The 27746-nt window shown below is 44.9% G+C and overlaps 1 protein-coding gene across 4 annotated transcripts in view; it reads right to left on the bottom strand.

Moving 5' to 3' along the window:
* The window catches only part of LTBP4 (latent transforming growth factor beta binding protein 4), a 1245426-nt gene that overhangs the window by 808843 nt on the left and 408837 nt on the right, over positions 1-27746 (bottom strand). For all 4 annotated transcript variants that reach the window (XM_085625396.1, XM_085625398.1, XM_085625397.1 and 1 more), the window contains exon 4: positions 22524-22720. In XM_085625396.1, coding sequence (XP_085481522.1) covers positions 22524-22720 — 197 coding nt within the window. The remainder of the gene's footprint in view (positions 1-22523; positions 22721-27746) is intronic.

Here is a 27746-nt window from a genome sequence, read left to right as displayed (position 1 = left end):
CGGAAGCTGTCTCAGCCCGGGCTGCCACACACGACGGGGGGGGGGGGTGGGGGGGGGGGGCTGGCTGAAGCCCTTTCAGTCCAATGGGTGTTGCGCGCCTGGTTTATATAATATATTTTTGGAAAAAGAAACGATCTCGGATTATGGCATAACCAAAAGGGCCCAAAAAATGCCTCCTTCTGTGAATGGCGTGTCGTATAGCTGGCAAAATTCTATTGCGCTGCAGCACCGAATATCTTCACACTGCTTCTGGCTGAGGAAAAGAGATGAGGGAAGCAACTGACGGATACATCTTTATGCGCGGTTGTTTTACAAAGAATGTTTGAAAGTTTAACGTGCAGCCCTACAACAGAGCGTGCTTGTTTTTACTCTATAAAAAGATATTGTTACACGCTGCCCACGTGTACTGTGCATTATGCCTGCCGCGCGCTACCAATAAAATGTATTTAGTTACCCTCTGCCTACTTGTACTGTGCTTTTTGCCTGCCGCGTGCCAATAAAGAAATGTACTCAGTTACCATCTTTCTGAAGTCACTAGTTGACCTTTTGTTTCTGAGATATTTCGCCTTAGATGAGCTGGCTCTAGTATTCCATGCGGCGATGGCGCGTCTGTGAGTCGCCACCACCAGCGAGAGCCGTTCTTTAGGAAAGCTGACATCACAGGCGATGAACATGTCAGGACTGTGCGTAGATAAGGAACAGGGTAAAAGGGAGTGCTTCAAAGGCATGCCAGATAGTGAAAATGAAAGTAAAAGTTCAAGCATGCAAACATCTGACTTGCCCAAGAGGAAACGCGAGTGAGAGCAGAGGTGAAGACTAAGTAATCTGCCGTTTGTAGCTGACATGCATTTTATGCAGCGATTATGGATAGGAAGGGTAGGAGGGGGATTAAAGAAACCTTCTTTATACATGTTGTGAAGATCTTCTAGAGCTGAGAAAGAAACTAATGTCTTGTACTATAACCGAGGCTTGCACAACACCTAACTTCTGCGATATATAACAAAGGTGAGCAAAAACTCCATACGGCAAGCTTGGCTCTCGGCCGAAGCTCAAAGCTTTACTGTGCAGGAGGCGCTGGGTAAATGCAAGGCAAACAAGAAGGGCTGGGCAAGAAGGGAGGGGGGAATGTGAGGAGCCAGAATACAAGTGAGACAAGATAAGCCCGGCGGAGCATGGGCGCGAGCGCTTGGGGGCGGGGGAGCGGACCCTTTGAAGTGCTTCAAAGGAGCCAAAGCTATAGAGAAGGGAGGGGGGAGTGGGAGCAGCTGTGCACCTGCATGTGATCGTGCACTCAAGGTTTAGGCCAGCCAAAACTGTGGGTAGCACTTTGAAAATCCCACATATAAAATGTCTCTTCGAGCCTTTGGCTCGCGAGACCTAAACAGCAAGGTCGGTGGGCCGCCAATGAAGGCCTGCCGGGCTGCTGTTGGCCCGCGGGCCGTACTATGAGTACCACGGTTTTACAACAACTCCCATGAATAATCAGGGAGCCATCAAGGACATTGGCTCACCGAAATGCCAGTGTTAGAGGAAGTGACATCACATGAAATTGTGACCCCCAATAACATCAGAGGAAGTGATGTTATATGACCTTTGACCTGCTCTCACCCTCTCTTCATAGGTCTCTTTCTCAACTTTATCTTTTTCATCTCTCTCACCTGTCATTCTCACCTGTTTCTGCCTTTTTCTCATGCTTCATGTCACCTCTTTTGTTTCTTTTTTTAGAATATATTTTTATTAGCTGTTTTCATAGACATTCCCATTTTCATGTTTACATATAACCGTGAAGCTTTACAACTCAAGTATACAACAATAGCAGACAATGTAATCGCTCAGTGTTCACTTAACCGCCAAATCAATCAGTGGTAATGGATTCGGCCCCCCCTTCACCTCCTCCATGCAAGTACATCACATTATGCGTCATAATTCCACTTTCATGAGTACAGCAGAGTCCATGGTTGTGTATTTCAGAGAACGGCTCCACCGATACTCCCATCGCCACTACCCCTCCTAAAGGTCCCACAGGTTTGGTGTACGACCTCCCCTATATCTCCCTGGGTGAGTCTTTGTATATGGTAAGAGGGTTCAGTTGTTGGGATTGCGTTCCCCGAGTGCTCCCCTCATCTGCCCCATTCTGTATTGGCGCCAGCAAGTTGCCCAGACCTTTAAATCGTCTTGTAGCTTGTCATCTCATCTAGTAATCTTCATGTGCACCTCCTCTGCAAGTGCCCACTCCGTTAAGTCCTTATACCACAGCACAGTCAATGGGGCTCTCATGCACAACCATCCTATAGCCACCCTCCTCATGGCTAGTACAACGACCAGCTAAGGAAAATTCCAGTGCACCTTCCCCCCTCTCAGTTGTTTACCTATTCCTATCAAACACACTTGGGGCGTCAGTTCAATTTGTATCACTGTCACTGTTTGTAGCTACATGACCTCTGACGACCAGTAGGCGTTCACCCCGGGTCAGGTCCAGGCCATATGTAACAAGCATTGGAAATGCCATAGGTCTCATGTTTGATTGAGTTTGAGCTATTGGCATTGTAAATGACAATGTTTTTACCCATGTGTTATAGTGCTGTTGGCTTTTTGCAGATCCCAAGTGTAACAGGAGCTGAAGCCATTAGAGCCTACTTTTGTGGCTGTGTACTACTCACCATAATTTTGCTCTCCTTAAATTAGACCAAAATGGCAGAAAGAGTGCAGAGCAAGACCAGCGGTGTGCGCAATTAATTGTTATTGAATTTAACACTAGAAATGATGTCAGTAAAGCCACGGAGCAGAGGAAATTTACAGACCATTCACTGCGAGGCACTGAAAGTGCACTGCAGCTATTGTTGACTCATAATAACAATGTTGTTAATACTTAACAGCAAGCACAATTAATTGTTATTGCATTTAACACTAGAAATTGTGTCAGTAAACCTTCTGGCTTTATTGTGGAACCCTTAGATGTGTCTGGGCAATATCTGCACTATATAAAATAATACAAATACATAAATAAAATCAAAAGACGTGTTGAAAGTAGGATGTGAATTCAGGAAGGATTAAGCTTTCAATTAAAAAGCTCTGTCAGAGATCTCAGTTTAATCATGTAATGTTCAGAGAACTTTATTCACTTTCAGGGCTGGAGTAACATCACGTATGAAATAAAGGTTATCATTCTGACAGATAATTCTTCCTGTGTGTACCGAAAATGCACAGGAATGTTAGGAGTTTCAACACATACTAACATGACCATGTGTGTTATGCAAGAGCCGACCATCACCATGGCAGCAGCGGAGTCAGCCTGAGCCTCCCGGGACACGATGCTTCGCTACATCAGCACCACACTCTATAGAGCAACTGGAAAGCCACGGCAGCTGTGGGCCAAAGTCTGCCCAGCGCGTCCCGAGAAGTTGACTCTGCTCTCTGTGTCATCACTGGAGGGCAGGATCCAACAGGCGTCTCCCTACCCATCACAAGTTAATGCCACTATCACACAAACTGAGTCAACATGACATTTTCTGTCACCCCTCCATCATCGACTCCTTTCGTTAAAATAAGACTGCTGATGAGACTTTTGGCACACGTTATAACACTATAAAGAACGTAACAACAGGACTACAAAACATCTGCAATGCCAACCACAAGATGGCCGCACCCTTCCCCTTTAAGGATAAGGTTCATACTATGTGGAAAATATTCAATGCCATTCAATACTGGTCAAGTTACAGAGTTTAGCCCGTTTTCTAAACTATAGCGCAAAGAAGCGTTCGGGAAACAGCAGCACACACTGCAAGTACTTAGCGACAGTGAGATCCAACTGACACCGATTACAACAAGCACGGCCGAAGCGGACCGTGCTGAAAAGGAAAATTAAAGAGTGCTTAACAGACTTATAAAGGAGACCGTGTTACTCCGCCAGTGAAACATCCAGTCTGGGTGGGCGGAACAAAAAGGAGACAGGGCGGTAACACGACGCAACAAAAAAGCCTCACTCGCAATAAAAAGCCTGCGTTTACCATAAACAATGACGCAACAATGATGCAAGCCAATGAAAATACGAGGCGTAGACTACTCTCCACTTCTGAATGTTATCGATTACAAGAGGTCTCGTAGAGCGAGCTGCGCTTGCGCGCTGCAATGCCAGACCAGACCTAAAACGGATGCACCCTCTTCCCCACATCTCGGGCAATCAGCACTCCTGCCTCTGTACATCCTACTGAGTATAACTAGTGTTAGACACGTGCGGTGAACATAAGTTAAAAAGCGATAGCTTAAACCTGGTATTGCACCAGCCCATAAAGCCACACTCCACTCCTTATCAGTCAGAATCCTCCCCCCATGCTCGACGCGCATTGGCTCAGTCCTGTCCTTAGTAGTGTCACCAGGTGCCTTGCCATCCCTGCCGTCAACATCACCTGTAAAGCTTCTGTCTGCTTGAGTGAAATAGGGACATCCGTACAGATTTCCTGCACAGTTTTTGATAATTTAGAGTATTGGAGGAGCTGGCCGCCCCCCAGGAAGGCCTCCCGTGCCTCCAAAAAGGTGAGGAACTTCTCTACCGTGTAGACGTTACATAACATCCTGCAACCTCTTTCCCTCCAGCTTGCCACCAACATGTCGGCATTTGATTTAGCTAAAAGGCAATAATGTCCACAGGACAAGTTCCCTAGCAAATCGCCTCTTCTATTTCAACTGTCTGTCCCACTGATCTTTTTTATAATATATCCCATCTTCCCCTCTCTCACCTGACTTTCTTACCAGTTCTGTCTCTTTTTCACCTCTCTTTCTCCTGTCTTCCACCTCTTTTATAAACCCTTGTCTGTCTCTTTCATACCTGTCTCTCACAATATCACTTCCATGTCTCTCACCTTTCCTCCTCCCATCTCAGCTATATTTTTTAACCTATATCTGTCTTCTCATCACCATTTTCTTTCTCTCTAAACCAGATTATCTATTTGTTTTCCTTTCAGATCTGTGACTTTATCATCACTTTCTCAATTGTCTTCCTTCTTTCAGCTGCCTTTCTAACCTCTCTCTTATCGCCCCTTTGCATCACACCTCTCTCTTCTTTGCTATCTCTTTCTCATCTGTCTCATATATCTCATACTGTCATCCCGTCTCACCAGTCTCCCCCTCTCTCTGACTTTTGTCTGTCTCTTTGTTACCTGTCTATGTGCCTATAACCTATTGCTATCACTTGTGCCACTATCTTTAATTCCTGTCTATATTTCTCTCACACCACTCAGCTCGGATATCTCTCTCTCTCGCCCCCTTTCTCCTTCCCTCTCTCTCTCCCTCTTTATCTATCTCAAACAAACACACACCTGTCTTTCAGTTTCTCACCTGTCTCTTTCTAGTGTACTCTTCCTGCTCACCTTTCGTTATTTTCCCCTCATTGCCCTTCATAGCCTTCCCCTCTACCCCTCTATCTCTCTGCTTTATTTCTTACTTCTTGCAGCCCTCACATGCTCAGGGGTAGCAGGAGTCACAGAAACTAAAGTTGCTTTGCAAGTTTGTTACTTTGCTTGCTTGGATTGGCTACTGCTGAGTTCTTTCATGCCTTCTCATGCACACCATGTAGTTGAGAAGCACAGAAGGTAAACAAAGCTCGAAGGAACATTGGATGACTTCTGTTGCTGACACTGCCTTTACACCTCTGAGGCCGGGGGTCGCAAGGACAATGCCAGGGGTCGCAGGAGGCAAGCCAGGGGTCGCAGCTATATCCTCTGATGGCCCTTAAATCAAGTCCATGGGAGCCATCTTTGACACTGACAAGTAATAGAAGGACAAACACATCAAATGTGCAGTGCTGACTCCTACTTGTAGTTACATAAATTGATTCTGAGTTCTGAGTGCAACGTTCTTTCCATGGTGTGTTTCACATTAACCCCTTCGCTGCGGCGCCAATTCTGCCGCAGCGCTGGGGGGATGAGGGGTGAGCGCGGCACCAACATGCTCATGACGGAACCACGCCGTCATGAGTCACGGGCGAGGTTCCGTCACGACTCCTCCCACTCTCTAATTCGTCCACACAGGCGGGGAATTAGAGCCGTGTGGGAGGAGCGGCCGCCAACGGCCGCAGCATGACGGAACCACACCGTCATGAGCACACGCTGCCCGTGGCTCATGACGGCGTGGTTCCGTCATGAGCGCACAAGGGGTTAAGGCAACTGTGGGTGTTTTTATGATGCCATCACAAGAGCTCACAAAAGCAAGCCATATACCAACAAATGGACTTGGTGCTAAGGGGGTGGGGAGGAGGGTGCTCAAATGACAAAATGTAATTTTGCTTGGAGACTCAGAAACTCCTTGAACATCGCACACCTCCCGTGAGTTCACTGTGCATCTACCTAACATTTCTAAAAAGGATGGTGGTGGCAAGCAGACCTCAAAGTTTTCTGAGAGGAGAAGAATGGCTCTGCTTAATAACAAGGGAGAGCTTGAAGCCTAGGATATCAGAATCACTATTCTCAGGGCCATACAATCGAACTTTTGTACTATATTGAATGATCATTTTAAGGCTCATAGAAGGAAGTCACATGTGCCATTGTATTTTAACACGTTTTAAAAGAATAAGTATATGTAATAGTGTTATGGTTTTAATAAACCAAACAATAAAGAGTTTCATGTTCTATATTCTCAGGTTGCAACAACAGACTACCAAATCTCATAGAAAAAATGCATAACTTGAGAAAGCCTTTGGGAGGGAAAAGCAGTAGAGCACAAGGCGAGCTTCAAGAAAGAATGCTACTGAGGTCTACTTGTCCGAACGTGTCCTTTTGGAATGAAACACTCAGGCGAGTGCTTAATTTGAGCCGCTGGTTGATGGTGGGACCCACCGGCACTCATTTTTAGTAACTGCCACTTATTTTTCCTCATTGGACATTTCCTGAGACCAAGAGAGAGAACAAAACACAAAGGGGAAAGAAAGAGAAGCGAAAGGCGGAAAAAACACCACTAAGGAAGGAAGCATGAACTGTTCAATTGAACCAGAGCGACAGGGAGTGTCTGGTAGTTGATTAAAGAGGCATCAGGTGGGTTCAAGACTACACAGCCTTGGTGTTCGGCGCACCCTTCTTCGCAGAGTTCTGGCCACTTGCACCTATTCTTCCACAAATTAAACACTGACTTAGGCCCTCATTATCAGTGCCCCAGAAAGAGGGTGCTATTTATTGCAATCGACAAATAAGGGCTCAGAATATATTGGGTGTGATAAATTACACCTATTGTGAGTTTCTGGTGAAAAATATGTAGATTCTGGTGCTTTCCACACCAAATCCACATGGGACTGTAAATAGTGTATCTTTTCCCCTGTTCAAGTCAAGCATGTTTGGCCAGCTAAAGTTTAACAAAGGACGCCGACTTTAACGTACCTTGTAATTGTCTGGTGCAGTAAACTCTGCACGACTCAGAATTCTGATGCATGAGCAAACAGGGAGTTGGGTAACTCTGGTCCATTCATAATCAGGGTTCAATACTCACGTTGAGAACTAATTCTCTGTACCTTAACATCAATGCGATGTCCCTTAACAAGCTCCAGGTGGTACAGAACGCAGCGGCGAGGCTTATTCTTAACATTCCAAAGCATCAGTCAGCCAGGAAGGAGATACGTGCCTTACACTGTCTCCCCATCAAGAAGTGCATCTCATTTAAGGTTCTGAGCATGGTATATAAGGCCATGCACAGTAAAGGTTCGCCACATTTGAAAACCCTGTTTCAATTGTATACTCCTGGGAGGGCCTTGAGATCCTCCTCCAGAAAAAACTGTGTCTCCTAGATTTCGCAGGTCCAGATGGGGCGGCCACTCCTTTTCTATAGCAGCCACCAAGCTTTGGAATTCCTTGCTCACCTTTATTTCCAATGCGGACTCTTTACCGGTTTTTAATTTATTTTTAAAAACATTGTTATTTTCATCTTAGATGGCTGCAGTTGCATTTTTCTCCTTTGTCTGCCCAGCGCCTTGACACCTTCAGGTATAAGCACGCTCTACACATATTATTCTATCCTATCCTATCCTAAAATCAAAGACAGAGTTACCATAATATTCACCATTGGCTTAGTATTATCTGAATGAAGAATGACATTTGTTCGACTTGTCATGTATTTAAGTACATAACCCAGTTTCAAAACACCAGCCAGACCAGAGGCCATCTCATGGTAGGTTTTTATCAGGCAGCACCGAGCCGAACGCCTGTTTTATGTGATTTCGTTTAACCCAATATTTGTCCAAGTTTGTGCTTTATTTTCAGACAGCACTGCTCAGAAACAAAAAGAGGCAATCCTTGCTCACTGATTCCAAGCTGTACAAAAAGCATAAAGCACTAACCCAAAGAAATATTGGGTTAAATTAATTCACAATGCACTGCAGGCCCATAAAACAGGTATGCATCTCTGAGCTGAGCCAGTGGAGAAGTGTGGCTCAATGGTAAGAGCGGCAGACCCTGATGCAGAGGTCTGGCCCGGGACCAGAGTTCAATTCCCACCTCAGCGGGTCTTGGGCTCATAATTCCTCGGACCTTATTTCTTGCCTCGTGCCTATTCTAATCATGGGTCCCATGCTGTGACTCTGGGCAATAGCTTGCTTAATCTCCACAATGGCCCCAACAGCGCTGGGATGCCTAGCTTCACCCTGGGGATGTCCAGGAGTGGACATTTCACAGGGAAAAGCCAGGAAGGGTTCCCTAGCGGTATGAGTACAGCGCCGGGAAACCCCGAAATGGGGTAGCTGTGCGCTATATGAGTACAAACACATTTACATACGGCCTCTGATTTCCTTATGTGTGGTTTATAGACTACAGAGGCTCTACGGAATGGGGCAACATTTAGAAGCCTACAGTGTTATGTTTAAGAGATCTGAACGAGGCAATATCATTATATCCAATTCTACCACAAATACACCAAGGTCACTTGAAGCACCCAGGGCCGGATTTACCACTTGCGCAGTGCAGCAATGGCAAATGCTGCGCTGCTTGAAAGGAGAGCGCCATATTTACAGTGCTGAAATCAGCTGCCATGCGCCAGGGAGACGCCTTTGCGCCATAGTGCAAGGGTGTCTCTGTGAGTCTAGCATAGGTTTTGTACTGGAAGAATACCCTTCCAGTACAAAATACTATGCATAGACTGACTTTAACCCATGTCCCTCTTTGCAGGTGTGCTGTAAAATGCAGCACACATACAAAGTCGGAAAACGAAGGAGAAATGAAAGCATTTTTCATTCATTGCGCCTTCCTCAAAAGGTGCGCAGTTTTCTGACACTAAACCCGGTCTACTGTATTTAGTAAATAGTGTTTAGCGCCAGAAACATTCGATGGGTGCCCATGGTACACCCCTTTGGCGCTAAGTAATGCAAAGCAGCACTATGTGCTGCTTCACGTTACTTTCACATTATTTCCAGCACTAAACAAGTTTAGTGCTGGAAAAGAAACCAGAAAAAAGATTTTGCACTGATTTGTGTCCCTTTTGTGATGCAAACACGGCGTAAAATCTTAGTAAATGTCCCCCTCAGAGTTTTCTCCAAGGTCTGTGTCCAGTTTCAGTCAAAAGATTCCTTTCAAAGAATGTGGAAGAATCGTGGAGTGTGGTGGGTAAGATTAGTGGGGCAAGTAAAAAAGTCTGATTTTAGTCAAAAACAATGCAGCAGAGTTGTGCAGATTGAAGCTAGGGTGATTTTGAGGGGCAATTTTATAGAAGCTCCATCATACGACGAATGTATGATGTTACAACGCATACATTTACAATGCATGCCTTTACAACGCAATTTTTACATCGCAACATCCTTTACAATGCATTCTTTTACATCGCATGTCATTACAACGCTGTTCTGCTCGATTTTCCCGGTCTTCTTGTATTAACAGGTGATTGAATGTGACTTCAGTCTCTTACCATTCAAGCCTAAGGGTTAGAGTAGTGGATGGAGCCTATTTACTAGGCACTTCGACGTGATTCTGTGCTCTTCCCCATAGATCAGGGCTTGCACATATAGCCTAGGGGATAGATTCGTTAGTATTAGGGATAACCTGTCCTGTAGTGAGGGTATTTCATGGAGCCGTGCTGAATGCAGGCCTGGTAGGCCTCAAACGGGAGAGACTCCATCTTTCTTTCTGCTCCGGCAGCTTGTAATGCTTCTAGGTCAAATGTGATGTTTTAGTTATGAGGTGTTATTCGCTTGGAGAGAACCGGTTCAGGCCGGCCCTTATCGAAGGATTGTATTTTTCTTCATGCCGAAGACACTACATCAGGCCGGCCGGCTGGGAACGTGTCCTTGGTACGGGGAGGTACAAGAATTTGGTGGGCGGCAGGTTACGGGCCGGAATTTTCCATGAGGAAATGCACCTCTATATTAGTGAAAGTCTGAGGCAGTTACAAGTTCAGTCCGTAGGCGGCATCTAGCCGTTAGCAGTAAAGCTACTACTTATTCCAGGGAAGACAGACGCCATCTTGAAGGCGGAGAAGAACTGAGAGACAGATGCTTTCCTAACAGAATAACCAGAGAGGAGAGAGTAGCCGATAAGGAAGAGGTCCCAGTGACTCGGAGAAGGGTGATTCCAGGCGAGCCGAGGCATAGACGAGAAGGGAGCCTAGATGACCACTGAGTGCAGGCTACATACTACTAAGGTGATGTCGACCCTTTCTTATTAGAGTGTACAACTTAATCTTTCACTTTTCTTTGCAGGTTATGTGTTATATCGTAATGTTATGTGATTGTATGTGCAATGAGTAATAAAGTATCCAGTTTGTAGTGAACCAACATGTGCTGTGTGTTCTTGTATAAGAGGGTAGCCTATTCTTCTAGTCAGCTGCGGCTACATGAACAGATGTTAACCCTGATCAGGTAAGTGGTAACTGAATAAGGGAAAGAGGAGCCCCTCAAACCTGAGAACAGGCTATGCCCGAACTGGTAATCCTTGTGTGATCTGATGAATAGTGAGACTGATTCCCTTTTTGTATGTTATGGTGATCATAGGATGAACTGTCGTATGAGACTGCCGTCTAGGTAGAGAGGTCTGGATTCGTAGGGGATCGCGAGGCCGCCAATTGTGCTGAGACTGCCGTCTGGGTAGAGAGGTCTGGGTTCGTATGGGACCGCGAGGCCGCCACTTGTGATACTGTCGTATGGGCAGAGAGGTCTGGATTCGTAGGGGATCGCGAGGCCGCCGATTGTGCTGATACTGTCGTATGGGCAGAGAGGTCTGGGTTCGTATGGGACCGCGAGGCCGCCACTTGTGATACTGTCGTATGGGCAGAGAGGTCTGGATTCGTAGGGGATCGCGAGGCCGCCGATTGTGCTGATACTGTCATATGGGCAGAGAGGTCTGGGTTCGTATGGGACCACGAGGCCGCCACTTGTGATACTGTCGTATGGGCAGAGAGGTCTGGGTTTGTATGGGACCGCGAGGCCGCCACTTATGAGATCTTGGTATGCATAGTAGGAATCCCCTGTCCTTAGGTGATAGATATATGTGGTTGTAGGATTGTAAATAGGTTCTAGGGAGGGGGTAACGTTCTGAGTGGGTTAGTGAGGCTCTGATGAGCGGGTTCTATCTGATCCGAAAACCCAAGCAGAACATTTGGCGTCACGAACCGTTTACGAAACCTGTGTGCGTTGTGGTTGTATTGTGTTTGTCTTCGGCGTGTGCGTGGTTTTGTTTCTATATTATTTGTATATACCTGCGTGTAGTTTTCTTTTCTCTTTTTTTTTTTTTTTCTTTCTTCTTTTCTCTTTTTCTTTCTTTTCAAAAATGTTTTCTAGAAAGTCGAAATCTACTTTTAAGTTGCCCGTTGATATTCCCGGTTGGGATTCAACGCCTTATGAAGCCTTAGCCCGTGAGTGGGCTGATTCTACTGGTTTGAGTGAGAATTGGAATTCTTTTTTGGAGCTGGCGGAGCCGGCTAATGTGATTACTTGCTTACAGAAGGCGCCGGTATCTAAGGGTGATGAGCTTCCCGTTTTAGGGCGCAGAGGTTGGATTGTTCTGTCTGCGTATAGGATTCTCCATGAGAGGTTGTTGAAGTTGCAGAACTTGCATAAGGATTTGGAAGCGAACTTTGTTGAAATTCAGAATGCTCATACTTTGTTGCGGTGTCAAAATAAGTTGCTTGCTGACAAACTTGAGACGTACCAAACTATTGCCGAGAGGGCGGCTGTGTGAATTGCTCGTTATAAATACAAGAATCGGCGTGGTCGGGTTTCGACGCGGAAGGTGCGTCTGGTCGTAGCGAAAGCCGGACTGGATTGGAATCCTGATGAATGGGATGGTAATATCTGGAACTCGAGTGATTCTCCTTCCTCGGGTGAGGAGTCTGCCAAGCGCGAGTCCTCTCGCTCCGGCCGTGCTTGTAAATCTGCTTCTTGCGCCTCTGATGGTGCACCCCGTGATTGCGCTCGTCCTTCGAGCGGGGTCGATGCTTCTTCCACTGATTGTTCCTCTACGTGTACTGGTCGAGCTCCTTGTGATGCTCATCCCGCGGTCTCGGCGCATCCAGTTTTTCGACGGAAGGTGCAGCAGGCTCCCGGTGCTCCGAATGGTATTGCTTTAGACTCTTTGGAGGATTTTACTCAACAAGAAATTAGTGATATTTTGCAGCGATTTCGGCAGCGAGTTGGTGAGCCCTTGCTCACATGGATGGTGCGCCTTTATGAACTGGGCGCTGCTGGCATTATGTTGGATGCTGGCGATTGTTTGAAGTTTTGTTCCTTGAGTTCGGATTCTACTGTACAGGATCATTTTCGTAACTTTAATGGTGGTGGTCAAATTTCTTTGCTTCAATTGGCGACTGAGGGTTGTAATCAAAAATATCCTACTGAGTCTGACTGGCCTGTGAATGACAAACCGTGGTATACTTTGCGCGATGCTGCGCAACGTCTCAAAGAGGAGGTGATGAAAACGGCAATTTTTCTGAATACTGCTGACCGGTTGCTTGATGCTTTCTTGACATCTTCTGTGCAGAATCGTATTATTCGTTCTTCCCCTGTTGCTTATAAGCAGGTCATGATGACTTTATTGATTAATCAGACTGGTAACATGTTATCTGTGGTGCTGGAATCGGTACGCCAACTCGGTGAGTTGGGTGAGTGGTTTAAACCTGAACGGCAGTCCCGGCCTGACACTCGTACTCCTGGTGAAAATAAATTTACTAGACGTGATATGTTTCTTGCTCTTCTGGCTGATGGTGTGCGTAAGGAGGACATTGATGGTGAGACTACTTCTCGTTTGTGGGAAATGTTTCGCAAACGTGGCTTGGATCGAAAGGAGGGTGCCCGGCGTGTTCGGACAACTGAGTGTGATCGTGGTTTTTCTGACGGTAGCGGTGATGACGACCGCCGTGGGCGCTCTGATCCTCGTGATGATCGCCGTTATGCGCGTGATTTGTCCCCCCGTTGTGAGAGAGACAGGGAGAGAGAGGGGGAAAGAGAGAGGGGGAGAGATGATTATGTTAACAGCAGACGTAGAGATGATAGGGATCAATCCCCTGAGTTGAGAAGGAGAGAGGATCGACACATATTGGCCGATCGAAACCCGCAGTACAATGCAGGGAACAGTAATCCATTTCGTAATGGAGATGGATATGAACAGGAGGTATCGATACCTAGGAACCGTGAGAGTCTTTATCCTGATTTATCCTGGTACACAGAACACAATAAAAAGGACTAGGAAATAGGTCAAGCTCCAGTACACAGATGGGCTCACAGAGATAATAGACCCTATGTAGATATTGATATTTATTGGAGACATCGTAATATCCAAAGGGCCCGAGCATTGGTAGATACAGGAGCGGAGGCCACTCTTATTCATGGAAAATCAAAGAAGTTTAAAGGTCAGCCTTTTACAATTACCGGATTAGGTGGAAAGGAAACTCCCGCAGTTCAAACCTTACTTGAAATGAGAATAGGTAGAATTCCTAGAAAAGAATACTCTGTATTAGTGGTGCCACTCTTAGAATTCATAATTGGAATTGATATTTTGAAAGGAATGACTTTGCACTTAGATGATGGATGTTACCAATTTGGAACTAAACATTATATATCGTCCAGGCCTGTACGGGTTGGTCGTTTAAGAATGCCCCCCATAAAAGTTCCCCAGGCGACAAAAGTGGTTCGTCAGAAGCAGTATCGTATTCCAGGTGGTCATGAAGAGATTAGTACCACTATTCAGGAGTTGGTGGATGCAGGAGTTATAACCCCAGTTACTTCTGCTTGGAATAATCCTGTTTGGCCTGTACGTAAGAGTGATAATTCTTGGCGCATGACTGTTGATTATCGAGAATTGAATAGACACACACCCTCTTTGACTGTTGCAGTACCGGATGTTATTACCCTAATTGAAAGAATCCAGAAACATCCAGGTACATGGTATGCATCCATTGATATTGCTAATGCTTTCTTTTCGATTCCGATTGCCCCTGAGTGTCAGGAACAATTCAGTTTTACGTGGAACGGGCGTCAGATGACGTTTAGAAGTCTTCCTCAGGGCTATGTGCATAGTCCTACGATATGCCACCGGCTGGTGGCAGAGCATCTGGCTGAGGTACCAGTTCATCCACAAATTCAGATATGTCACTATATTGATGATATTTTGATCCAAGGTGAATCACAAGAAGAAGTTCAGACCCAATTGGATAGAGTCATTGAGTGCTTGCGTGAGAAAGGTTGGGAAATCAACCCGGATAAATTACAAGGTCCATCCCAGGCTGTGAAATTTTTGGGTATTAATTGGCATGAAGGGCACCGAGAAGTGATCCCTCAGGTTAAACAGAAAATTCTTGATTTTGCAGTTCCGAGAAATAGGAAAGAAGCCCAAAGCTTCATTGGTTTGTTTGGATTTTGGCGCCAGCATATTCCTCATTTGAGTCAAATATTGGCCCCTTTGTACCAGGTCACTCGTAAAAAGAATGCATTTGAATGGGGTAAACCACAGCAAGATGTGTTCAGTCTGGCAAAAGAAGCAATTCAGCATGCTCTGGATTTATGGCCTGTATGTGATGGTGATGTGGATTTGAATGTGTCTGTACAAGGCCTTTATGCGAATTGGAGTTTGTGGCAGAAACAAGGTAAGAGTAGAGTACCGTTAGGTTTCTGGACCAAAAAGTTACCTGATGCTGGTGAGCGTTATACACCTTTTGAGAAACAGCTACTTGCATGTTATTGGGCTCTGGTGGATACTGAGCAATTGACTTTGGGACATGATATAGTTTAGCGACCTGAAATTCCTATCATGCAGTGGGTTATGAGTTCGCCGAAAACTCACCGAATTGGACACGCTCAAGAGGCGAGTGTGATTAAATGGAAATGGTATATACAAGACAGGGCACGTGTGGGACAAAAAGGAGTTGCATCTTTGCATGAGCAGGTGGCACGGGCGCCATCAACTGAAACTGAGAGTGAATGTTCCATACCCTTAGTACAGGAGTCTCCTGTTAAGTGGGGTAAACCGTTTGATGATTTGTCTGCAGAGGACAGAAACCATGTCTGGTTTACGGATGGTTCAGCAAGGTTCATAGGGATGAAACGGCATTGGAAGGCAGTGTCCTATAATCCGATCACACAAAAATTACTGAGTACAACTGGTGAGGGTAAGAGCAGTCAATTTGCTGAACTCTATGCTGTTTATCAAGTTCTGAAACAAGAGTTACCTGGCACATGTCATATTTTTACCGATTCTTGGTCTACTGCCAATGGACTGGCAGTTTGGTTACCGACTTGGCATTCCCATAGTTGGAAAATCCATTCCAAGGAATTGTGGGGAAAAGAATTATGGCAGGAGATTTGGGAAATGCTCCCACAGAGTACTGTTACAATCTTCCATGTGGATGCTCATACCCCGATAGACTCTCTTGACAAATTCTTTCATAATATTGCAGATGAGAAATCTAAAATTGCTGAGGCAGTGGTGGACACGCACGATTCTGATATTGCGGGATTGGCGAAATGGGACCACCAGAAAGCAGGACACTGGAGAGAAAGCCACTAGCAGGTGGGCTGCTGATCGAGGAATTTATATTCCCCTAGATTTAATTAAAAATGTTATTCTACATTGTCCCATTTGTCAGCATATCAGGCAGCGCAAAGTGCCCCAAATTGTTAAAGGTCATTTACATCGCGGGAAATTGCCCGCTCAAATTTGGCAGATTGATTACATTGGTCCACTTCCTATGAGTAGGAATTGTCAATATGTTTGCACCATTGTTGATACATACAGTGGCCTGTTGGTGGCCCTTCCCTGTAAGCAAGCTACCCAATTGAATACTATTAAAACATTGGAATTGATTATGATGTATTATGGTGTGCCATTCCAAATTCAATCTGATAATGCATCCCATTTTCGTGGAAGATTGGTACAGGAATTCTGTGTGGAAAACAATATTGAATGGGTATTTCATATACCATATTATCCACAGGCCTCGGGTCTTGTGGAGAGGTTGAATGGCCTGCTAAAAGACCAACTTCGCAAATTAACAGATGACAAGTATAAGAATTGGCGAGATTTTTTGCCTCAAGCGCTATTGATTTTGAATAACCGTCCTTTTCTAAATGCTGAATCCCCACTTATGCGTTTGTTTCCTCCGAATGTTGATGCTAAACCTAACGAGATCAGAGAGACTGTGATGTACTGGGAGATTACTCCCGGAGCTTTGGCTCCATGCAGAGCGACCCCAGGGTCGGCAGGTTTAGACTTGCATGCCATGGATGACACCATTATAAAAAGTAAAGATCGAGTCATCATTGAGACAGGTGTTGGTGTTCAGATACCACCTGGAAATTTCGGATTAATTGCCCCTAGATCGGGGCTGGCTGTAAAAGGCATTCAGGTGCTTGGAGGAATCATTGATAGTGATTATCAGGGAGAGATTAAGGTGCTCCTGCTGAATAGCAGTGAGGTTGACTTACTGATACATAAAACTGACCGAGTGGCTCAATTGCTAATAATGCCTGTCTTCAGTGGTGAGATGGTAAAAGGCACTGCCCCAACGTTGCTAACTGTACGAGGCCAGAAAGGTTTTGGCTCTACAGATAATCCTGGGGCCAGAGTTTGGGTGCAGTCACCTAAGAATCCCCCTGAACAAGCAGAGGTCATTGCAACCAGTCAAGATAACACCATTTTAGTTATGAGACCAGGGAAAGATAGCTGGGAAGCAGTCCCGGCTGACAAATGTTACTTACGAGAATGAATAATGCCTGTATTTGATTCTCTTTCAGATCATTCTTTGGACTGTTGCTGCAGGATGTGTCGGCGTCGGACTGTTTTCGGGCTGGTGCGACGAGAGAGGAGGGATCCCATCAACCCGGGATGAGTTGAAAACCCGAGTGTCGCGTTCCTTCGCTGCGTGGGATTCGTCGCCAAACTTTTGGGTTACATTGGCCAAGCAAGTGACGAAGACCCCTAATTTCTGCTTGACACCGATGAGATCGGTAACTGATATATTGGCAACCTGTTTGGTTGCTGTCCCTGCTTCATTGGAGACCCTGACTCATATTTTTAATATAACAAATGCTCGTCCCAATGTTCTTCTGGGCGATTTCGCTGCCCATGAGTATTGCCCCTTGTGTACTGTACTGTCAGACCCGATACCGCCTGTCCAGTCCCAAATAGTTACCTATAATATCACACAAGGCGATTTATGTTTTTTCCTTACTTGTGATCCTAGTGCGATTTCTGAATGTATGCATTTAAAATTGAAAGGTGCCACCTCATTCACCGCTCATGAACGAACTTTGTGCTTTCAAAGGACACCGAAAACATGTACTTCTGTTCAGAACAACATGACTTGTAAGAGTATGGTAGTTACCCCCAGTCACTATCGCACGATGTTACTACCTGCCGGATGGCTTTTCTCATGTGGTAATACTTCCTGGCCATATATCCCCGCAAATATTTCTGGAGGCCCTTGTGCCATTACTAGACTGAGCCTACTCATGTTTTCCTCACATCCGAATGCCAACTCTCGTGTGATCCGAGATACAGTGAGGTTACAGGAGGATTGTGACTCATCTTTGCATTTATATTCCAAGTCTGAATACCTTAGCCTGGCTGTTTCAATTGTTGGTGTTCCTGCTTTGGCAGTTTATAATGCCAAATCTATTGGGAAAATGGCCTGCTGGATGGTAAAATCCATCAATAATACTTCTACAATCCTGTCTGACATGCTATTAGACGCCCAGGGTGAACGAAGGGCTATCTTACAAAATCGAGCGGCTATTGATTATCTTTTGCTTAAACATGGACACGATTGTTCTGATTTTGAGGGTCTTTGTTGTTTTAACCTGTCGGATCATACAAAATCCATTCAGGTTCACATTGACAAATTACATGACTTGACAGAAGAAGTTAGAAATCACATAGACCAGGGCTGGTTTGACTGGCTCTTTAATTGGTTACCTGATTTGCATATGTTACGTCAAATATTAGGAGGTATTCTGATTGCTATCGGCATTTTGATTTCTATCTGTTGCTTTATTCAGTGTATTCCTTCATTACTTCAATTATGCACACCTGGTACTAGACATAGATCAGTTAGTCGTGTTTCATATTATTCTTCCACAGATGATAGTTCTGTTTAATGAATGTATAATAGACTGAAGTCAAGGGTGAAATGTTCTGCTCGATTTTCCCGGTCTTCTTGTATTAACAGGTGATTGAATGTGACTTCAGTCTCTTACCATTCAAGCCTAAGGGTTAGAGTAGTGGATGGAGCCTATTTACTAGGCACTTCGACGTGATTCTGTGCTCTTCCCCATAGATCAGGGCTTGCACATATAGCCTAGGGGATAGATTCGTTAGTATTAGGGATAACCTGTCCTGTAGTGAGGGTATTTCATGGAGCCGTGCTGAATGCAGGCCTGGTAGGCCTCAAACGGGAGAGACTCCATCTTTCTTTCTGCTCCGGCAGCTTGGGATGCTTCTAGGTCAAATGTGATGTTTTAGTTATGAGGTGTTATTCGCTTGGAGAGAACCGGTTCAGGCCGGCCCTTATCGAAGGATTGTATTTTTCTTCATGCCGAAGACACTACATCAGGCCGGCCGGCTGGGAACGTGTCCTTGGTACGGGGAGGTACAAGAATTTGGTGGGCGGCAGGTTACGGGCCGGAATTTTCCATGAGGAAATGCACCTCTATATTAATGAAAGTCTGAGGCAGTTACAAGTTCAGTCCGTAGGCGGCATCTAGCCGTTAGCAGTAAAGCTACTACTTATTCCAGGGAAGACAGACGCCATCTTGAAGGCGGAGAAGAACTGAGAGACAGATGCTTTCCTAACAGAATAACCAGAGAGGAGAGAGTAGCCGATAAGGAAGAGGTCCCAGTGACTCGGAGAAGGGTGATTCCAGGCGAGCCGAGGCATAGACGAGAAGGGAGCCTAGATGACCACTGAGTGCAGGCTACATACTACTAAGGTGATGTCGACCCTTTCTTATTAGAGTGTACAACTTAATCTTTCACTTTTCTTTGCAGGTTATGTGTTATATCGTAATGTTATGTGATTGTATGTGCAATGAGTAATAAAGTATCCAGTTTGTAGTGAACCAACATGTGCTGTGTGTTCTTGTATAAGAGGGTAGCCTATTCTTCTAGTCAGCTGCGGCTACATGAACAGATGTTAACCCTGATCAGGTAAGTGGTAACTGAATAAGGGAAAGAGGAGCCCCTCAAACCTGAGAACAGGCTATGCCCGAACTGGTAATCCTTGTGTGATCTGATGAATAGTGAGACTGATTCCCTTTTTGTATATTATGGTGATCATAGGATGAACTGTCGTATGAGACTGCCGTCTAGGTAGAGAGGTCTGGATTCGTAGGGGATCGCGAGGCCACCAATTGTGCTGAGACTGCCGTCTGGGTAGAGAGGTCTGGGTTCGTATGGGACCGCGAGGCCGCCACTTGTGATACTGTCGTATGGGCAGAGAGGTCTGGATTCGTAGGGGATCGCGAGGCCGCCGATTGTGCTGATACTGTCGTATGGGCAGAGAGGTCTGGGTTCGTATGGGACCGCGAGGCCGCCACTTGTGATACTGTCGTATGGGCAGAGAGGTCTGGATTCGTAGGGGATCGCGAGGCCGCCGATTGTGCTGATACTGTCGTATGGGCAGAGAGGTCTGGGTTCGTATGGGACCGCGAGGCCGCCACTTGTGATACTGTCGTATGGGCAGAGAGGTCTGGGTTCGTATGGGACCGCGAGGCCGCCACTTATGAGATCTTGGTATGCATAGTAGGAATCCCCTGTCCTTAGGTGATAGATATATGTGGTTGTAGGATTGTAAATAGGTTCTAGGGAGGGGGTAACGTTCTGAGTGGGTTAGTGAGGCTCTGATGAGCAGGTTCTATCTGATCCGAAAACCCAAGCAGAACAAACGCATTTTTAGAAACTACCTTTAGAACGCATACCATTACAATGCATACCATTACATCACATTTAAGGTAAGTGTTTGATACTGTAGGGGTAAAAATTACTATTCTAACTCCAAGTGAGTGCAACAGTAGGGTAAGTGTTGGATAGTGTAAGGGTACTATGCGTTGTAATGGTATGCATTGTAATGACTTGCGATGTAATGCCTGCGTTGGAGTGGTATGCGTTGTAATGACATGCAATGTAATGGCTGCATTGTAATAACATGCAATGTAAAGAATGTTGCAATGTAATGACTGCTATGTAAAGGTAGTGCCATGTAACGACTGTGTTGTAAAGGTTGTTTCCCGAAGATTACTGACAGGGAGGAATGTGTGGGGCGTATTGGTGTAATACAGGCAAAATATGCTCTTGCTGGTGGAGCATCACCCCCCCTCCCACTTCATCAACATAACAATAATAGTAGTTCCCAGATGCAAAGCAGACTCTTTGCTGCCCCACTCTGGTGGTCAAGAAACCTCAATGAATGGATGTTCTGGTCCTGCCTCCAGATTAGAAACAATAGGCAATTACAATTCCAAAGGTTTCGCCTTTCCAGGTCTTCTTTCTAAATCAGCACTGACCGATAGCAGAATTACAGCAATAGAGGCAACACATAAAACTGTTATGGAGCACATTATTAGTGGCTTTAACAAGCACCAGTAAAGTAGAACCATAGCAAGGAGGAAAAGGAAAGCCAGCGGGGGCAACCCCGACCCAGCAACACCACTCCCTCCCCTTTACACCCCCTCAATCTCTTGTCTGCACTGCCTCAACAAAGTCTCCTCACCTCTCCCCGCCTGCCCCCCTCTGCCTGCCAGCCCCCTTCTGTGTGCCAAATGCCCACTTTCTCTTTCTCAACAATAATTTTTGCTTTAACCCCACAGTGAGGCAGGCAAAATCTAAAAAACATTGCTTGGCCTGGATAGGGTGTGCTCTGACTCCGGAATGTGAATAATGACCTGCGAAAACAGATATGTCATATTTCTGCGTCTCCCTCTTTAGAGAAACATAACTGGAAAGGACCTTTAAAGGGTCTCAGGCACAGATGAGTGGGAGAAATAAGGTTCCAAGCAAAGTGCATATGTGCTCCTTCTAGCCCAATAATCAGGGTTCGTTCTAGGGTCCTGCTTTTTATTAGGCACAGGAGTAATTTCATTTACGCCGCCGCAATGGTGCGTAGTTTGCTGTATTTCCCATTACAGTTGTTACACAAATGCCTGTGATATTGCCATTAAGCAGCATTGCATTATTGATTCCTCTGGGCATATTTACAATGAATCGGTGTAGGGCAGCACCTCAAGTTATTTTGCTTCGCAGCCCTACGCCAATTCGAAAGGGCAGGAATGCAGCGTATTTACAAGATATGGTGCATTCCTGTCCTTTCATAGAGCACTGGCGCACAATTATGGTGCAAGGGTGTCTGCGTTGTTGGCATGATTGTTTTTGAGCAGCAAGGGACACTTTCCAGTACTAAAACAATCCCGAAAGGCGTTTTTCTCTTTCTATGTGTGCTGCAGAATGCAGCACACGTGGAAAGAGGAAAAACGAGGAGAAACATTTCTCCTCATTATGCGTGCTCTAGGGAGGTGCAAGGTTTTGCCGCTGCCCCTGGTTTACGAGATATTGTAAATCTGGGACAGCGTCAAAGTCCATGGGTGTTGCTTTTAACAACCACAGCAACACCTATGGAATGCCTCTTTGCCATAGAGTAAGGCAAGGCAGCAACTTGCACTGCTGTGCCTTACTCCATATCTACAAGGCCATGAAAAGTCACGCAAGCTGACAAAAAGTGAATTTCCGGCAGCGCACAAGGCTTATAAATATGTCCTTTCGTTCGAGTAAAATATTTTATTGCTGAGGATGGAAAGAGCACAGAAACTGAAAACAAGCTGCTGTTATACGCATCACAAGCAATTTTGTGTTATCTTTTAGCACAAAAAATGCTAAAATAGTTGGGAGGATGCATTTTGAGCTAAGTAATAGTGCCAAATGCCAAGGCCAGCATTTTTCATAATATCCTGTAATGTCACAGAATTATTTTGGGCATTTTATGAAATTTATGCAAACAAAATTACACACATTTCGACAGGCCTACTTTTTATTGGAAGAAACACTTCACATTTGTCTGGGAAAAATTAATAAAAAAGAACTTGCCAGGAAGTGAGTTGTCCTCCTGAATCGTATATTCTCCTCTAGGGGTCCGAACTGTCTTCCTGCTCCGGCCTTTCTCCATTACACCAGAGACTGGCAGCTTGCCCTGCTGTGATTCTAAGTGTTTGGTCAGCAGGAGCGCCATCTTGTCCAGGGGGCCTCCAGATTTTCGTTGTAAGACAGACTGAAGTTCTTGCAGGCTGAAAAAAGCAAAAAGACAAAGGCTTTCACATATAGGCACCTCAACTAATATAAGTCACTAGTTCACATGATGAGAACACATTCATATTTTGGAATTCCACCAGCAAAAATATTCTTGCTCTAATCCAACCGTATGTTTCTTGTTTTTCACATATTTTTCCTGCAATTTAACCTATTTAAAATATATTCTTAATAATCTTTCTTCGGTTTAGAAAGAAACCATGGAGATACACATATACATTTTACAGAGTTAAAATCATAATGATGAATAATTAAAAGAGTTATTAGATTTCTGATTTAAAATGCAATTACATAGCAAGAGATTTGACATTTTGCAACTAAACATTCGTTGGGGAAAGAGCAGTTTTGACAAATGTTATACAATACAAATCATGATATATTCTCAGAAGGAATTACAATGCAGTTAGTGCAATACTTGGCTTCTAGTTTGGTGGATAAGGCGCACAAATATTTTTTATGTTTATCAAACAATTGAACAACTAGGGGTGGTCCTATGGGGTCAGGTCTTAATAAGATGTATAAGGTGCAGGGGATGACTACTGGCGGTATTAGAGTGCAAATACAGCAACATATGTCCAGGAGGATAGTACATCCCAAGAAGAAGAGCAACCATCAGAATTCCAAACCCTTCCTCTTGCGGGTAAGGTTTACTGCAGATAAGTATCTGCTTAGACTAAAAACTATTTTCTGAGATGTATCTGATTTTAAAGTTCTCAGAGCTTCTGAATGTGTTCTAAATCTCATATTCTGACATAATGGTTTAATCCACTTTTCCCTAGAAGTAGCATAAATTGGGCAAAAGAATTGTATATGGGAGTCATTTTCAATGGCATTTTGGGAGCAGAGGGGGCAGAGACCCTCCCTTTCATCAGTTTTGCTGCCCGTCCACTTTGATGTGTTATGTTTTGTTCTCCGAACATCAAAGCAGGACTTCATAGATACGGTTTTGGCCATCAAAGGTTGTATTTCATCTAAATATTCCTCAAAGACAGGCAGCGGTTTGATGGGTATAAACTGCGAAGTCAACCTCCCTAGCTTTGAGGAATGATGTATACTATCTCCTATGTGCATCCAATATGTGCTTTTTAATACTAATTTAGATAGCCGTGACAGAGACTTGGGTGCTTCCCAGTAACTATGAAAACCTAGTTTGTAGAACCAGGTTCGAATCTACCCGACCTAGGGAAGCCCAGTACTTTTGTCGAAATGTAGTATCTCGATTAACCCATCTTTGTAATTTTTAAGTTCCCGTGTGGTCCATAAGCGAACCTAGAACAACATTGGTCTTAGCGCAGCTTGGTGGTCACTGCGCCTGATGTTTGTGTCAAATATAATAGGGATCAGTGGTGTACGCGTCTGTAATTTTAGCAGCATTCTCAGGAATGTGTTCTCAGTACTTAATTTGTAAAATATTAAGTGCCAGGGCTCTGACCAGGAAGCCACTGCAGCTTGTACCACCCATCACCCCCGTCATTTCTGCCAAAACAACGACTAACCATCTCTCTTGCATGTAAATGCGACAGTTCAGATTATTCCAGGTCCCCAAAGCTGAAGAATGGCTGGGGTGGCAGATATTAGTAATTTTTTTATGTATACTGTTTGCCTAAACAACTGTTATACAACTCATCTCTAAATTACATGAGCAGTGCCACCTTGTGGGAGACTGCCCTAAGTGTGGTGTTGACAATTAGGTTCCGGTGCCGAGCACCGGCAACCAATTAAGTGCTGGTGCTCAGCACCGGAAAGCTCCGGCTCAAATTAAGCACTGTGTGTTCTGTTCCTTGATCAACACTTCCTGACCATCAACTCCCCAAAGCTCTGCACCATAAAGGTTTGCAGCTTGTGCCCTATCGTTGTAAATTTCTAATGCTGGTGACACTGCCTTTGATTAACTACTTTGCTGTTTTTTTTTACTATTGCCATGGCAGATTGTGTCAATACTAGCTTGGATTTTTGGATGTGTGCTTTCCATGATAGCTTTGTGTCAAATGTAATGCCCAGATAGCTTACCACATAATCCAATTTTTGTTTCTGTAAAACAATGTTTTTCTTGAAGGATTTGTGAGGGTTAATTGCCATATATTTGGTTTTGCTTGAATTTATTTCGAGGCCCTTTAACATACAGAACTCATTAAAGGTGTCTAGAAGGGCTTGAAAACCCTTAGGTGTTTGAGATATCAGGATCGTATTGTCAGCAAAAAGTAGTGCTGGCACTGGCACCCCTCCTAATTTTGGCGAGTCGTGATTGCAACCCTGAAGGTATTGCGCAACATTATTCACATATAAGGAAAACAGGGTTGTTGTCAACACCCAACTCTGCCTTATCCCTCTATTTATCGGTATTGCGTTTGTCAGTCCCCCCCCCGTCCTATCTAACTTTAGCATAATTGTTCTTGTATAGCCTCATAATCTGCATCAAAAGGTCATCCGGAACTCTCTGGCTTTTTAGGCAGTTCCATAACAATTTCCTAGGAATAAAATGAAAAGCGGCTTTCAAATCAAGAAAAGCTATATACAAATGTCCTCTTTTTAAAATAGTGTATTTCCAAGCTATACACAACAATCTGAAAGCCTGATCTATTGTGCTGGTTTTTGTTCTAAATCCAGCTTGATATTGGGATAAAATACTGTTCCTCTAGCCAAATATTAAGTTTTGCCAGAATTTGTTTTGTGTAGACCGTTGGTAGAGTGTCTATTAGGCTTCTTGGCCAATAATTTGCGGGGTCTTGACGGTTTCTGTTCTTGAAAGTAGTTACTATTTCGGCCCCCTTCCAGGAATCAGGTATTGACGGCCCCATAGCCAAAGCATTGCAGAGTAAATTCACGTTGTAATGACTGCGTTGTAATGGATGTTTCCCATTTTTGTGCTTCTTTGTGGTCTAATGAATAAAGTGCTGTACTCTTGACAGGAGAATCTAGGGGTAGTTTATAGTACAGTCAACGACCTGCTAGAGTAGCTGTGCAAAAGGATGGAATTACTGGCAAGTCCCAGAGTGTAAAGTGCTGTATGCCTGCAAGGAAAGCCATTGATCTGCCCTCTACTGGGAGCCCAAGTCGAAGAGTCAGGTGTTGAATTTTTCCAGCTCCTTAACGGTAAGGTTCAAGAGTCTTACTGTCTTACATGCCATTTGCATTGAAGCCCCACAAAGCAAAGAGATCACAGCTGGTCAGGTGATCTGGTTTGCAGAGCTCATAAAGATGGACGTAAGGGTTTGTGTCTGTGTTTCAACAATGCCTGGCAAACGCAAAGCACATGAAGCAAAGATTCGTTGATAGTTTTTGTCCACAGAGCGAGCACTTTGAAGTAGATCAGTGCTGTTTCCAGGGGGGCATAAGATCTTTCAACGTGAAGACGCCAAGACGTATTAGCATTAGATTGTGTTTCTTGGCCTCAGAGAAATGCTCAGATATATATGGCTGAGGATCAAAAGCTGCGTATGATGGCATGACCACCCACGCATGCTTTTTGCTCGCTATGGTGGCCTTGTGAATGACAAATGATGAAAGTTTGGCTGCTTTGTTTGTGAGATGTTTAAAAGCAGCATATTCCATGGGGGTGTGACAGACATCTTCTAGTCGCAGTGCTGCGATTGAGTGCTGTAATGCTGGGAACACGCAGTTCTTTTTGTGGCTTGCCTTTCTATTTCCCGCCAACACTGATGTGCGAGTGAGCTGACTTCAACTGCCCTCGTCCTCCAGCAGAATTTCACCAGGGCGCCCTTCCTGGATAGTCCCTGGTGGAGCAGGCCAAACTCAAGTCTAATTTGGGTTTGCGAGACTTACTGCGGGATTGCAATGAGTTTTTTAAAGAGGCTTGATTGCAAGGTGTTTAAAGTTGGGATATCTTTCCCTTTGAGCAATTCCGAGCCGTAAGATATTGAGGGCATGAAATTGGCTCCCACGACCTGGAGGAGATGGAGCATTGAGGTATTTTGTGTCTTGAGTTTCAAGGTTTTAAATGTAAACAACAGATTTTTAGCAATGTATCGTCTCGATTGTAGGTGCAGTTTGATGGGTAATTAGAAGCCTAATTGGACTCCAAGATACTTATAGGTCTTAACCACTTCTAAGATGTTGCCATCAGCCCACCAGCTGAATTTAGGCTGCCTGTTGTTACCTCTGCATCTAAAACAAAGGACCTTAATTTTGCTGTAGTTCAGGCTCAGTCGCAGATTGTTGGCAAACCCAATAATTGGTCTATCAACCGCTGCAGCCTGATTGGGTTTTTACTAAGGAGGACACAGGTGGCTGTCAAGGTCATCCGTGTACATGTTAAATAGACACAGTGCAAGTGCTCACCCCTGTTTGAAGCCCATGTTCATATAAATAGTTTTAGTGGTTCATTGTCTGTCCCCTAGCTTGAGATGTACCCATGTGTTGGAATATAGGTTAATGATTGCCTCCAGCAGTTTTGCCAGCGTCCCCCACCATGCCATGGTTTCCCACAGCTGTGCCCTTGTGACTTTGTCGAAAGCAGCTTTGAGGTCAATGAAGCAGGCGTAGAGCTTGCTGGATTTAGCAGTTGCTTGCTCAGCCAGAAGGGTTACCGCCAGCAGGTTAGCTTGAGTGTGCATTCCTGCCCTCCAGCCAGTCTGGGCTTTCCAGGACTATGTTTGAGCGGCAGACCCAGTCCTCTAAATCGATATACAAATTTGAGGCATAGACCTTGGCTTCCATGTCTGTTAAGGTTTATAGTTGGTCATATTTGAGCCTTCGCTCGATTTCTAGATTGGCTGAAGGATACTGCCTTGCGAGGATTCTAGAGTAGTGCTTTATATCATGGCATAGTTGAATCGGGGAGTTAAGTGCGAGGTCCAAAAGCAGATATCCATTGTACATAAAGCGTTGGAAGGCCATTGGGCCCCGGAGCCCCTTGGAACAGGGCCTTTTTAGCGTTTGGGCAACCTGCTTGTCACTGATCGGAAGGTAGTCTGCCTCTGGTGGGTGCAAGCTTTGCTGCTTCTCCCGGCCCAACAAGCCAGCCTCTGTGTGTGGTATTGGGGG

This window comes from Triturus cristatus, chromosome 9, assembly GCF_964204655.1.
Source record: "Triturus cristatus chromosome 9, aTriCri1.1, whole genome shotgun sequence".
Lineage (NCBI taxonomy): Eukaryota > Metazoa > Chordata > Amphibia > Caudata > Salamandridae > Triturus > Triturus cristatus.
This window is presented reverse-complemented; position numbering and strand designations above follow the sequence as displayed.